Here is a 12,980-nt window from a genome sequence, read left to right on the forward strand (position 1 = left end):
CTGCTGAAACAGGAGACCTTCAGACCTTCAGACCTTCAGTCTGTTCTCCCAACTGGTCTATATCTTATTCTTAATAAGTTCTTGTTGTCAACTGTGGACTTCTCCTCTGTGTTATTTCCTGCAGTGAGGTCATGCTTTGGTGCAGATGTGGCGTTCTACTGGTTTTCTGCATCTGTCTTATAGCCTGTCTCAACATGTCTTCTTGTCCTTCTGGCTGCTGCTGTCCTGGCCCAGGACTTTTGGTTCTGTGCGAGTCCCTCGGACTGCGCTCTCTCCCACGCTCTGTCCCTCTGAGCACCTCCGCTCTTTCTGTGGCGAGAAATGAGTTATGTAATGTGGACCACATACTGAGACCCTTCTCCAGCCTCCAGGAGCTCAGTCTCAGTCACAACCAGTTGGCCCGCGTTCCTCGTGGCCTGCCGCCAAGCTTGGATACCCTGCTGCTGCAAGAAAACCGCATCACTTACATCACAACAGGAGCTCTGAGGCACCTCGGAAACCTTACTCGTCTGGATCTGGAGGACAACCGCATCCGTGTTGTCCAGCCTGGGGCACTCCGTGGCCTTAGCAAGCTTCAAGTTTTAACACTGAAGGGAAACAACCTCTCCAGCCTTCCTCTGAATCTCCCCCCGTCACTCATGCATCTGGACGTCTCAGCTAACTGCATCTCTGCATTGGACCTGCCCTCACTGTCAGCACTTGTCAACTTGCAGATCCTTAAAATCAACAGTAACTGCCTGCGCTCGGTCCCAGACGAAGCCTTTGACAGCCTGCCACGTCTCAGATCTGTTAACCTCTCCAACAACCTTTGGGTTTGTCAGTGTGAGATTTTATACCTTTACCGCTGGATACTGAGTGGTAGAATGAAGATGGCGACGGACTTGGTGTGTACTGAGCCTGTCCATCTCGCTAACCGTCTGCTTTTGAACCTCTCCATCATGACCATCTGCCCTCATGCGCTGAGGCCAAATGAGAAAATGCAACAACTGGACATGGTGACAGAAATACCAATGAATCAAAGCTGGTTTGAAAATAGGACAGAGCGCTTGTCAAATCCAACCACAGTTAGAGTCCTTTCTAAAGACGTTCCTGACAACCGTGTGCTGTATGAACACTTTACCTTAGAGACTCTCACCTATGAAGAATGTTTACACTTGAATAAAACACAAGCCCTAAATCCATCCAAATTAAAAACAGCAACTCCTTTTCCCAAAGACGATCAGAAGTGTAGAGACAACGTTACAGGTCAGAACCCTCAGCGTAATGTCTCCACTGCTGCAGAGGCCCTTTCCCTGCTGTCTACAAACAGAGACGCAGTGAGACCAACTGCTAACCCACAAATATTTGCACCACAGAACTCTGCAGTAGTCGTCTCCCTGCTAGCACTGCTATGTGTTTTAGTAATTGTCTTAATGACGGCAGTGATATTGGTGTTGAAAGTTATTCTCAGGCAACAACAGAGGGTGGCGCCACTAGAAGCAGGTTCTAGTGGATGACAACATCACAGACATAATGGAAAAGATTGAATAATTTATTTTATTTATGATACAATACACAACAGACCATGTCATGATTTATTTATGTACTGTTGCTTTATCACCCTGTATTCTTAATATTACCAGCCAAAAAAAGACCAATTGCCAAAATATAAAAAGAAGCTATTTCTGTATCTACAATGAATAATTATTTTTGTATAAAAGGTTCTAAAAGGTTGAAACAGATTGTTATTATCATGACCTGAAACTATTTTCCAAAATAATAATTTATTAATGATCACAGACTTTAGATGGTACACATTTTTCATATTATAGCTCTGGTTTCACAGATGGTTTCTTTGCATTTAAAAAAGTGTTGCCAATCTTTTAAGACAGAGGCTATAAAACTATAAAACTGATCTTTCATTAAGTACCGCACTGCTGCTAGACCGGAGCTGCTGCTGCTGTAAATACTAGGGTGACATTCTTATAGTGGACAGTAATTATCAGCACATTAACTGTTGGCTTTGACATGATTCTCCTTTTTGCCCTTTTACTTCAGTCTGCAGTCTGACAATGCTGTTTTTATGGCATCTTCTACAAGCACTGAGAGAAAAAAAAGTTTTGAGAAACAAGAGAATGACTATCAGAAAAAAACAAAAACAATTTTGCACTGTGAAATTTCATGTCATAATATGTAGAAACTGCTTATAGACACCAACAGTTACAATATACAATTCTAGTACTGTACTCCCCCCCCCCCACTCTTTACTTATGTGTTTGTTATCTTTAATCTTACTAGAGCAGTGAAGTTTGACTGGAGGAAGGCTGTGTTTTTGTTCTTCAGAGCTTCGTCAATCTGCCAAGTGAAGGAGAGGAATCAGATAACAATAACAAAAGAAAGAAAATGATACAGGAAAACTAGTTATTTAAAAAACTAAATTTTCTCTTAAAGTGATGAACACACACCGACTTGCCCTTCACCCACTCTGTTGCTAGGGAACTGGAAGCAATTGCTGAGCCACATCCGAATTTTTTGAATTTTGCATCTACAATCTTGCCACTTTCATCCACCTGAATCTGCAAACAACACAAAAATACAATCAAGGAGCATCTTCTGTTTTCATTAACATAAACAAATACTTATAATTACTGTGCGTATATAAAAACACATGAGACTCATCATTGTAATTGTAAAGAAATTGTTGTATTAAAAACAACAATAATTTGTGTATTTTACAGTATTTGGAAAAAAGATATTCATTAAATCCATAAAGAATGATATGAACCTTGTAACATATATAACCTTGCTTCAAGCGTCTCGAATATCGAATATCCCCAGCTTACCTGACGTTTCATTACATCACCACAGGCTGGTGCACCCACTAAACCAGTTCCTACGTTCTTAGTGCTTTTGTCCAAAGAACCTTGGGTTCTTGGGTTTTCATAATGGTCTAATATTTCAGGAGAATAACACAACACATGAAATATCATACAACATAGCGTTGGGTAATTGGAAATTTAGTAAGTTACCTTTTTGTGATATGAACACACAGCCTTAATCTTACAATTTCGTAAACCGGTGGCCGCCATGTTTTGTCGAAAGTGACGGAAATCAACGATAGGACACGAGTGTTTGTTTACAAACAAGAAAGGATTCGCCTTTGAAGCAGCGCCTACTAGCGGCTAACGGGAGGACATTACGCAGCTACACCTAACGATGACTGTTACCAGGCAGATAGCCACTTCAACATGGCGGCGTCAGGCAACGCAGAGCTAACGCAGTTGCAGGATATGGAGGAGGAAGACGCGGGAATGGAGGAAAGAGAAATGCAGTCGGACGAGGAGGACGAAGAAGGCATGGGAGAAGAAAATACAGACGACTCGTCTGAAGACGAGAAGGAAAATGAAGCAGAAATCCAGCGTTTAGAGGAGCAGGTAATTAGCCAACAAGCGACAGGGGCTAAATGAACTAACGTATGGAACTAACGTGCTAATGATAATGAATGGGCGATGAACATAGGCATTTTGAACATCTATCCATCTCCTAAACAGTAAACTGTTGTGTTTTAAAAATGCCTGTCACTTATAAATGTTAACTGTTGTGATCTATACAACTATTAAATAGACATGCCAGATATGACGCCATTCATTAAAGTGTCGTGATTAGCAGCTCTGCTAATCCGTGGTGCTTTTGTATCACTTTTACCCAGTCACAGATTATTACAGATTTTTGTTTGATGTTTTCGTACAGACAACTCCAGCTCTGAACTCACGCTGTGCAAACTTTGCCCATTTAAAGTGTTGTATATATAGGAGACGTACACATGACAATTGTACACGTGTTAACTCCCCATGTAACACGGGAATAATTATACCATTTTAAAATACAATCAAGTCTCACATTTCAGATGTTTCTTACAGTGCACACCATCAGATTCTCTGCAGCAGGACTGATATTTTTTTCTTTCTTTCTACATTGTAGTTTAATGTCTACTGTGACACATTTTACTATTTGCACATGACTGTCCCCTCTTTAAATTTGGTTATTGGCACACCCCACCCTCATAACCTGTATTTCAGCAAGTGTGATCTAAATCATTCACAACATTTTGAGTTGTGATGCCCACAAAGTGAAATACAGTAGTAAACAAATTTTCAATACAAAACCTCTGAGATAAAATAAATAAACTGGGAGCTGACTGTGTTTGTTGGTGTGCTGTTGAACCAATGTGTTCATAGTCAAAGTGGTGATTGTGTCAGTTAGTAAAATGTCATTGCTACCTTGGTAGTTTAGGGTATATTAATGACATAGGTATAAGGGTAAAGTTTCAATGTCACCTAGATGTTTTTAGGGCTGTCAAAATGAGTGCCTGAACTCTTAGCTCATTTGGGAAATAAATCAGATTCAATTTGAACACATTTAAATGCACATACAAAGTAATGTACACTGTATATCTTTTGACTTAAAAATTGATTTTATAATTTTCTCTACCTTTTAGCTGTCAATCAATGCTTTCGACTACAACTGCCACGTGGATCTCATCAAACTCCTCAAACAAGAGGGGGAACTTCTCCAATTGCAAAAGGCAAGACAGAAGATGAGTGAACTTTTTCCACTTACTGAAGGTTGGCAAATTACTTTTATAATGTAATTTCATTGACTGTCATCTGCCCTGCCATGTTTATGCATATTTTATTGCATTTATTTCCTCCAGAGATCTGGTTGGATTGGCTCAAAGATGAAATCCGTCTGAATGAAGAGCAATCAAACCGAGAGACAGTTTATGAACTTTTTGAGAGAGCTGTAAAAGACTACATCTGTAAGTACCTGACAGCCATTGTTTTGACCTTACATATCTATTCAGTTGGTCATTTTTACATTTTAAATTCTAAAACATTCTAAAACTAGTCTTTCTGCTCAGGTCCAGAAATTTGGCTTGAATATGCTCAGTATTCTATTGGTGGAATGGGCTCACCAGGTGGAATAGACAAGGTGAGGTGTATCTTTGAGAGAGCTGTGACAGCTGTTGGGCTGCACATGACCAAAGGACAGCTTGTGTGGGAGGCGTACAGAGAATTTGAAAACGCCATCCTGTCTACAGTCCAGGTTTGGGTTTTATCTTTATCTCAGTAATAGACCACAAACATGTTCACATATTTATTTAAGATATGTTAATTTGTAAAAATATTTCAGTGTTTTCAAGTTTCAACACTGAAATTTTCATGGCTGTTTTTCATCTCAGCCTCCACCTGGCAGGATTCCCAGTTGTGAGGAGCAGGAAATGCTGAACACCCAGCTGGAGCGAATTCACAAGCTCTTTCGACGCCAGCTGACCGTCCCTTTAATGGGTGAGTGTGATGCCTTGCCTGTCACAGATCATTTTCCTTAAGGACTGTAGTTGTGAATTCTGAGCTGATGCAGCTGTGCTCCTTTGAAGACATGGAAACCACCTATGAAGAATATGAAGATTGGTCAGACCAGGGTGTCTCTGAGCTTGTGGTACCACAGTACACAAAAGCGATGCAGGAGATGGAGAAGCGTAAATCTTTAGAAGAATCTCTGGTAAATGTCTTGTCATGTCCTGATACCATTAACTGAAAACCCCTGTCTTTTTCTGTCATGAATTACATCATCTTTGCAATGTTTTCTCCATGCTGTCATTGTCTCAGCTAATAGCAGAGCCTCCAAAGATGTCTGAGTATCAGACCTACATTGACTTTGAACGAAAGGAGGGCGACCCAGCTCGGATCCTGATCATCTTTGAGAGGGCACTGGCAGAGAACTGCCTAGTGCCAGACCTGTGGGCAAAATATACCAGCTACCTTGTGAGTAAATGTCAGTGGCTGTGTGATTTTAATAGAATCTCATTTATTGTTAGGACTTTCCCCTCGGGTTCTTCATAGTTCAAACAATAAAGTCCTTCATGGTTCAAACAATCCTTTAGTAAAAATGGATGGATTATATGAATTTAATTGTGTCTATATCCTCCAGTACAAAATAATTTTAACTGTTTTAAATCTCTCTGTTCTTGTCAGGATCGCCAGCTGAAGATCAAGGAAGTTGTTCTTTCAGCTCATGAACGAGCCGTGAGGAACTGCCCTTGGACCATGGGTCTGTGGAAGAGTTATCTGCAGGCTTTGGAGAGGCATGGAGCTGATCATCAAACAGTCTCAGGTCAGTAGAGGAGAACTGAAAGCTGTTCAGATGAAGACATACTGTGTATATCAATAATCAGTGGATGTCGTTTCCTGTTGCTTGAGGGTTCATGGGAGTTTGCCCAACCGGTCCACATGTGTTTTGTGGACTTGGAAAAGGCTTTCGATCGTGTCCCTCGTGGTATTCTGTGGGGGGTGCTTCGAGAGTATGGGGTTGGGGGCCCTCTTTTAAGGGCTGTCCAGTCCCTGTACGATCGGAGTAGGAGCTTGGTTCGCATTGCCGGCAGTAAGTCGGACCTGTTCCCGGTGCATGTGGGACTACGGCAGGGCTGCCCTTTGTCACCGGTTCTGTTCATTATTTTCATGGACAGAATTTCTAGGCGCAGCCAGGTGTCGGGTGGGGTCCAGTTCGGTAGCCACCGGATTTCATCTCTGCTTTTTGCAGATGATGTGGTGTTGTTGGCTTCTTCGAACCAGGACCTGCAGCATGCACTGGGGCGGTTTGCAGTAGAGTGTAACGCAGCTGGGATGAAAATTAGCACCTCTAAGTCCGAGGCCATGGTTCTCGACCGGAAAAAGGTGGTATGCACCCTTCGGGTCGGGGATGAAGTCCTGCCTCAGGTGGAGGAGTTCAAATATCTGGGGGTCTTGTTCACGAGTGACGGTAGAATCGAGCGTGAGATTGACAGGCGGATCGGTGCTGCGGCCGCAGTAATGCGGTCGCTGTATCGGTCCGTTGTGGTGAAGAAGGAGCTGAGCCGAAAAGCGAAGCGCTCAATTTACCGGTCAATCTACGTTCCTACCCTCACCTATGGTCATGAGTTGTGGGTCATGACCGAAAGAACGAGATCAAGGATTCAAGCGGCTGAAATGAGCTTTCTCCGCAGGGTGGCAGAGCGCTCCCTTAGAGATAGGGTGAGGAGCTCTGTCACGCGGGAGGAGCTCGAAGTAGAGCCGCTGCTCCTCCACATCGAGAGGAGTCAGCTGAGGTGGCTTGGGCATTTACATCGCATGCCCCCCGGACGCCTCCCTCGGGAGGTGCTCGGGTGCCGTCCCTCTGGGAAGAGACCCAGGGGAAGACCTAGGACACGCTGGAGCGACTACGTCGCTCGGCTGGCCTGGGAACGCCTTGGGGTCCCCCCAGAAGAGCTAGAGGAAGTGTCGAGGGAGAGGGAAGTCTGGGTGTCCCTGCTCAGACTGTTGCCCCCGCGACCCGGCCCCGGATAAGCGGTTGAAGATGGATGGATGGATGGAAAAGTGATTTCTCTTGTGTGAGTACAGGGTGATCTAAGGCGACAGCGCCGTGTCCCATTAGTCGTCAGGTGAGATGGACTTTATTATGAATTCATTATTAATTTATACATCTTTTTACAACCCACACTACTAAGGCCAAACACGCATAATTAGAAGTCAGCATTGTTTGATTGCTGATGAAAACAAAGTGAGAGTGTGGAATAACACAAGTAACATCTGCTGCTGCAATGTCTTATTCTTCCTTTTTCTATGTCATAGAACAAGCTCCTAAAAGACACAAGGGAAATGGAGACCAGACCACAGAGGAGTACATGGAGACTGAGACTGGGCTCGTTGGGAAAAACGGTCCTCCTGGCTATAACCTGGCACAGTCTGACACTAAAAAGCCTCAGCGTGGACCTGTGGTTGGAGCCATGAGACAGAACGATGACAAGCAAGAGCTACGGAATGATAAGAGCAGCGTGTTTATTAGTAACCTGGCGTACACCCTTGAGGAGCCAGAGGCGAAGCTCAGGACGCTGTTTGAGATGTGCGGCTCCATAGAACAGGTTCGCCCCATCTTCGGAAACAAAGGGGCTTTCAAAGGCTACTGCTATATTCAGTTTGAATCTGCTTCATCAGTCACTGAAGCCCTGAAGCTAGACAGACGAGAGTTGGAAGGAAGGCCCATGTTTGTGTCGCCTTGTGTGGATAAAAACAAAAATCCTGACTTTAAGGTAAACAAAGTCTGTTTCTGTCAAGTCCTTAGTACCTACAGGAAATTATTTTTTTTTTATTTTGTCCTTGCAGGTGTTCAAATACAACGCATCAATGGAGAAACACAAAATCTTCATCACTGGTCTGCCGTTCTCCTGCACTAAAGAGCAACTGGAGGAAATCTGCAAAAAACACGGGAGTGTCAGAGAAGTGCGTCTAGTCACATATCGCTCAGGGAAACCGAAGGTGAGAATTAGCACCTTTTTCCTCTATTTTCTACCAATAGAAAGTACCGTATTTTTCGGACCATAAGGCGCACCGGATTACAAGGCGCATTAAGCGAAACAAAACAGTCAGCGAAACAATTAAGTGAAACAATCAAGCATGTACAGATCCCTCTCGTCATTATCCGAGTCAGTCTCGTTGATGTTAATTTGTTGTTCAGTGATGATTCCGGCCTTCGTGAAAGCTTGGACGACATTTGAGACTGATACCTTAGCCCAGACATCCATGATCTATAAGCAGAAAGTGGCGTAACTCGCCCGGCGGTGCCTCCATGTCTTGGTGAATGTGTGTTTGCCTTGTGTCATCCAATGCTGCCACGCAGCTCGTAATTTAAGTTTGAACGCCCTGTTAACACCAATATATAGCGGCTGGAATTCTGTAGTTAATCCACCTGGAATGATGGCAAGCCCCGAATTAGTTTGCTTCACTTGGGTTTTGACAATATCGGTGAGATGGGCGCGCATAGAGTCGCAGATCAATTGGGATGGAGATTTGTGGAAAAGAGTAGTGACGTAAGTTGGACACTGGAGGGCGCTGATGTTGTTCACCCCTCCAGAGTCAGGAGGTTGTCACTATTTTGTTCTGGATGGTTACCGTATTGTTGTTTTGACGCTGTTCCATGCGGAGGTGCAGATATTGTTTTGCAGAGAGAGTGTGTGTTTTGCCTGGATCGTTAAAAAAAAAGAAATACAAAGAGTTCTTGACCACAAAAAAATCGACAGTCATGCGTCGAAGTCGTCCTGCATCGCACCATACATTGACAATACAAAAACACAACGCAGAGTCTCTGGGTGTTAGGAGGCACGATGCGATGTTGCATGGATTTGGGTTGCACAACCATGCTGTAATAACAGAGTTAAACGTCATTGTTGATCGTTAAAAAAAAAGAAATACAAAGAGTTCTTGACCACAAAAAAATCGACAGTCATGCGTCGAAGTCGTCCTGCATCGCACCATACATTGACAATACAAAAACACAACGCAGAGTCTCTGGGTGTTAGGAGGCACGATGCGATGTTGCATGGATTTGGGTTGCACAACCATGCTGTAATAACAGAGTTAAACGTCATTGTTGGCTCCCAGTGTGCTTCAGTTGTGTGCCATCATGTGTGATGCGCTGTGTGGTTTGGCTTATAAAATCGGTTCGAGGTCAGTAAGCGCAACCAGAAGTAATACATAAGGCGCACTGTTGATTTTTGAGAAAATTAAAAGGATTTTAAGTGCATCTTATAGTGCGTAAAATACAGTACTTGCTTCTACCCACTGGAGTCTAAGCTGCGAGATGGAGTGAAGTGGTGCTCTTTGTTCATGCATAAAAACACATGATTAACAGTGCCAACCATCTGTTGTAGCCTTAAGGACCACAAAACATTTTTTTATATTAATTAATATACTGACTGTAAGATTACCACTTGAAATGCCAGGGTCTCTATATAATGTCTCCATAAGTTTGATGACGTTCTATAAACCTTTCTATGGTTTATATGTTATGTTTCTGGTCATTAATTATTATTGGCGACAGTCTCCAGTACTTCTCATTATACAGTGATCCTGTTAATAATAAGTTACCCTTTTGCAGAAATGGGATAGAAATGTCCAAGTGGACTTATCTTGGACGTCTGTCCTTCTCATGTCAAAAAGTACAGCTGTGAAAGGAAAAAGGACTATAATTAATAAACTAAACTATAAATTAGCTCCAGGGGAACTGAAATATCATGAGAGATAATCAGAGATAGACCCCACATGACCTGAAGGATCTGATTTGGCTAAAAGTTAGCCTGGAAACATTACTTTCAGCTTGTCCCTTCATCAAGTGTCACCGCAGTGATTTACCAGTTTTGGCACCAAATTACTTTTCTGGCACCAGTTTGTTTAAATAAAAGTTAGCTCAGAAGAAGTTAATGCTAAAAGAAAAGCTAAACATTCTCTACAAAATACTACAAAGAATTACCTCATAAATGTTCTAAAATTTCCTAAAAACATTTCTTTCAGTCCCGTAAAGACCTCATTTAGAAACACCCCGCTAGGCTAGTGATAATTGATGGCGTTGGTGATGCTGTTCTTCTGAACCTTATCTGTCTTGTGTGTCTCCAGGGTCTAGCATATGTCGAGTTTGCTGATGATACTCAAGCTTCTCAGGCAGTTTTGAAAATGGATGGCACAGAAGTAGAAGGAAACATGATCTCAGTGGCTATAAGCAATCCTCCACGCAGGAACACGATGGAACCTCCTGGATCTGGCAAACCTATGGGCAACATGATGCCTCGCCAGGTCTACGGAGCGTAAGTTTCATTCTCCTCTCCCTTTTTCCAGTGTGGAACTCCACAAACACACACCTGTGTTTTTCTTCTTCTTTGTTCAGGAGAGGAAAAGGTCGAACCCAGGTGTCACTGCTCCCTCGGTCCCTCCACAGACAGACTGGATCCATAACAAAGGTGGAGAATGGGGGCTCAACTGAATCTAGCAGTTCGTCGCTGAATGCAGCCACAGAGACTAAATCTTTGTCCAATTCAGACTTTGCCAGGATGCTTCTAAACAAGTAAGAGAATGAGTGAGAGAATCGTGACTGCCTTCACACTGACAGCATTCTTGTGTCCTCACAAATCATGGTGAGTTTTTTTTCTTTCTTTTTTCTAACTGTTTACCTGATTTCCCTTTAATCTCTGTTCTCATTGCAACTCCCGACAGACTGCCTTAATCATTAAGCTCCTTTGTTACAAACCCTTTTCAACCAATACTTGTCAGCTGTGTGACAGTGTTTATGTTTAGGGCAGGACATTTTATTGAAACAGTGTATTATAGCTATGTGTAAATACACTATCTATAGTAAACCTGCTGTTTTTTGTTGTGTAATGTTACGGGAGTCTGATAGAAAATTCTAAATATTTTTTTTACAAATTAAAACAGCCTGAATGTGAGTGTTAAGGCTATGACAAAGATTGACTGTTCACGTGTTGTGTAGGTGATGTGTGTTGGTGTGTTTGCATATACGCGTGTTTATATCACAGTAAAGATATCCTCCAGATCTTTTCCAGTTGTTTTTAGGGAACATACTTTTGTTGTAGATGAACGTGTACTACTATCATTTTTTTCCATCAAATGGCAACATTATTTTGATGCTCCTGGGGAGCATCGTCACCAAAACTACCATCCAATCGTATTGCACTGTGAATGGACCTGTTGGTTAAGGATTAAATCATTGTCAAATTAAACTTTCTCTTCAGTCTGACTCTCACTGTAAGAATCCAGAAGGTTAAATGTCACTGATGGACTAATATATTTATCTACAGTAATCGAGTGTGCGCTAAAGCTGTGTTAATGAGTAAATGCATTTGGGTCATTCTCATGAAATCTTGGTTTCATAGAATGGAGACAAGGATTTTTTTGGAAAAAACGAATTTTCTTTGTGTCCATTAAACACAAAGTCTGCAGTGGTTATGATTGGGGTTTTTAAAATATTTAGTGTCCTTAAAAATGTCATTATCACAATGGTCTGAAAATATCAAGACCATTGAGAGCCAAAAATTGTTCAAATTTTCAAAAATGTATTATTAATTGCCACGCCTAATTACAATTTTTTAAATTTACTTTTCTTTTTTTTCTTTGCCTTAATGTCTCTTGCTATCTACAACCTAATAGTTTTGCTAATTCACTGAAATGTAACATATTTTCAAAATTATTTGGTAAAGACTAAAGCACTTGATGTACTATTTTTCAATTTATTAAATTAACCTTAAATGAACGTTTCAGTAATGATTAATACATTTCAGAAATGACAAAGCATGTTTCTGTAATGGCAGCCCTTAAGAAATACAGTTTTAATGAAGAAATTCATACACATGTAAACAGAACCAAAACAACATATATGTATAAAAAACCAACAACACACTATACGCCTATAGTCTTACTGTCACAAAAAAAAAGTCCCAGAAATGCCTCAAAATGCCAGTATATGCCCTAAAACATGCTGCCGAGTGAATATTTTGTGCTTAAAAACTCAAAAACCATCACCCTGGATGATTCCCCTGTGGATACTGTGGAGCACAGTCGCTTCCTGGGAACCGTCATCACTCAGGACCTGATGGGCTGAACATTATCTCCCTCAACAAAAAAGCAAAAAAGAGGATGCCCTTCCTAAGACAGCTGACACAGTTCAAACTTTCAAATACTTCTTCTTTTTCTTTCGGCTTTGTCCCTTTTTTCAGGGGTTGCCACAGCAAATCATTGATTTCCATATTGCCCTGTTCTCTGCATCTTCTACTCTGACTCCATCTATCTGGATGTCCTCCCTCACTGCATCCATATATCTCCTCTTTGACCTTCCTCTTTGTCTCCTACCTGATAGCTCCAGCTCTAACATTCTTCTACCAATGTATCCACTGTCCCTCCTCTGCACATGTCCAAACCATCTCAATCTGGCTTCTCTAGCTTTTTCTCCAAACCTTCCTGTCTGTGTTGTCCCTCTAATGACAGCATTCCTGATCCTGTCCATTCTTGTCACTCCTAAAGAGAATCTTTGCCACCTCCAGCTCCGCCTCCTGTCTTCTGCCTATTGCTAGTGTCTCTAAACCATACATCATGGCTGGTCTCACCACCGTCCTGTAAACCTTT

At 42.1% G+C, this 12,980-nt stretch overlaps 3 protein-coding genes across 3 annotated transcripts; 2 read left to right on the forward strand and 1 right to left on the reverse strand.

The window, feature by feature from the left end:
* Window positions 1–114: 114 nt before the first annotated feature.
* On the forward strand, window positions 115–1,496 carry tmem119a (transmembrane protein 119a). Its single transcript, XM_008337281.3, has one exon. It carries the CDS (start codon window positions 132–134, stop codon window positions 1,494–1,496), a length of 1,365 nt encoding a protein of 454 aa, XP_008335503.3. The 5' UTR covers window positions 115–131.
* Window positions 1,497–1,811: 315 nt separating this feature from the next.
* Window positions 1,812–3,102, reverse strand: LOC103398607 (iron-sulfur cluster assembly enzyme ISCU, mitochondrial-like). The gene is given in 5 exon segments (XM_025053700.1): window positions 1,812–2,081; window positions 2,275–2,304; window positions 2,307–2,334; window positions 2,445–2,555; window positions 2,823–3,102. Coding segments are annotated over 5 exon segments (408 nt in total). The 5' UTR covers window positions 2,970–3,102; the 3' UTR covers window positions 1,812–1,989.
* Window positions 3,103–3,169: 67 nt separating this feature from the next.
* On the forward strand, window positions 3,170–12,108 carry LOC103398623 (squamous cell carcinoma antigen recognized by T-cells 3-like). Its single transcript, XM_025053691.1, has 12 exons — window positions 3,170–3,413; window positions 4,478–4,604; window positions 4,694–4,798; window positions 4,901–5,085; window positions 5,222–5,327; window positions 5,417–5,541; window positions 5,649–5,804; window positions 6,015–6,159; window positions 7,599–8,104; window positions 8,178–8,330; window positions 10,464–10,651; window positions 10,732–12,108. The coding sequence occupies exons 1-12, from the start codon at window positions 3,228–3,230 to the stop codon at window positions 10,910–10,912; spliced, it is 2,163 nt and encodes a 720-aa protein (XP_024909459.1). The 5' UTR covers window positions 3,170–3,227; the 3' UTR covers window positions 10,913–12,108.
* Window positions 12,109–12,980: the final 872 nt, after the last annotated feature.

Source organism: Cynoglossus semilaevis, unplaced genomic scaffold, assembly GCF_000523025.1.
Source record: "Cynoglossus semilaevis isolate Cse_v1.0 unplaced genomic scaffold, Cse_v1.0 scaffold342, whole genome shotgun sequence".
Lineage (NCBI taxonomy): Eukaryota > Metazoa > Chordata > Actinopteri > Pleuronectiformes > Cynoglossidae > Cynoglossus > Cynoglossus semilaevis.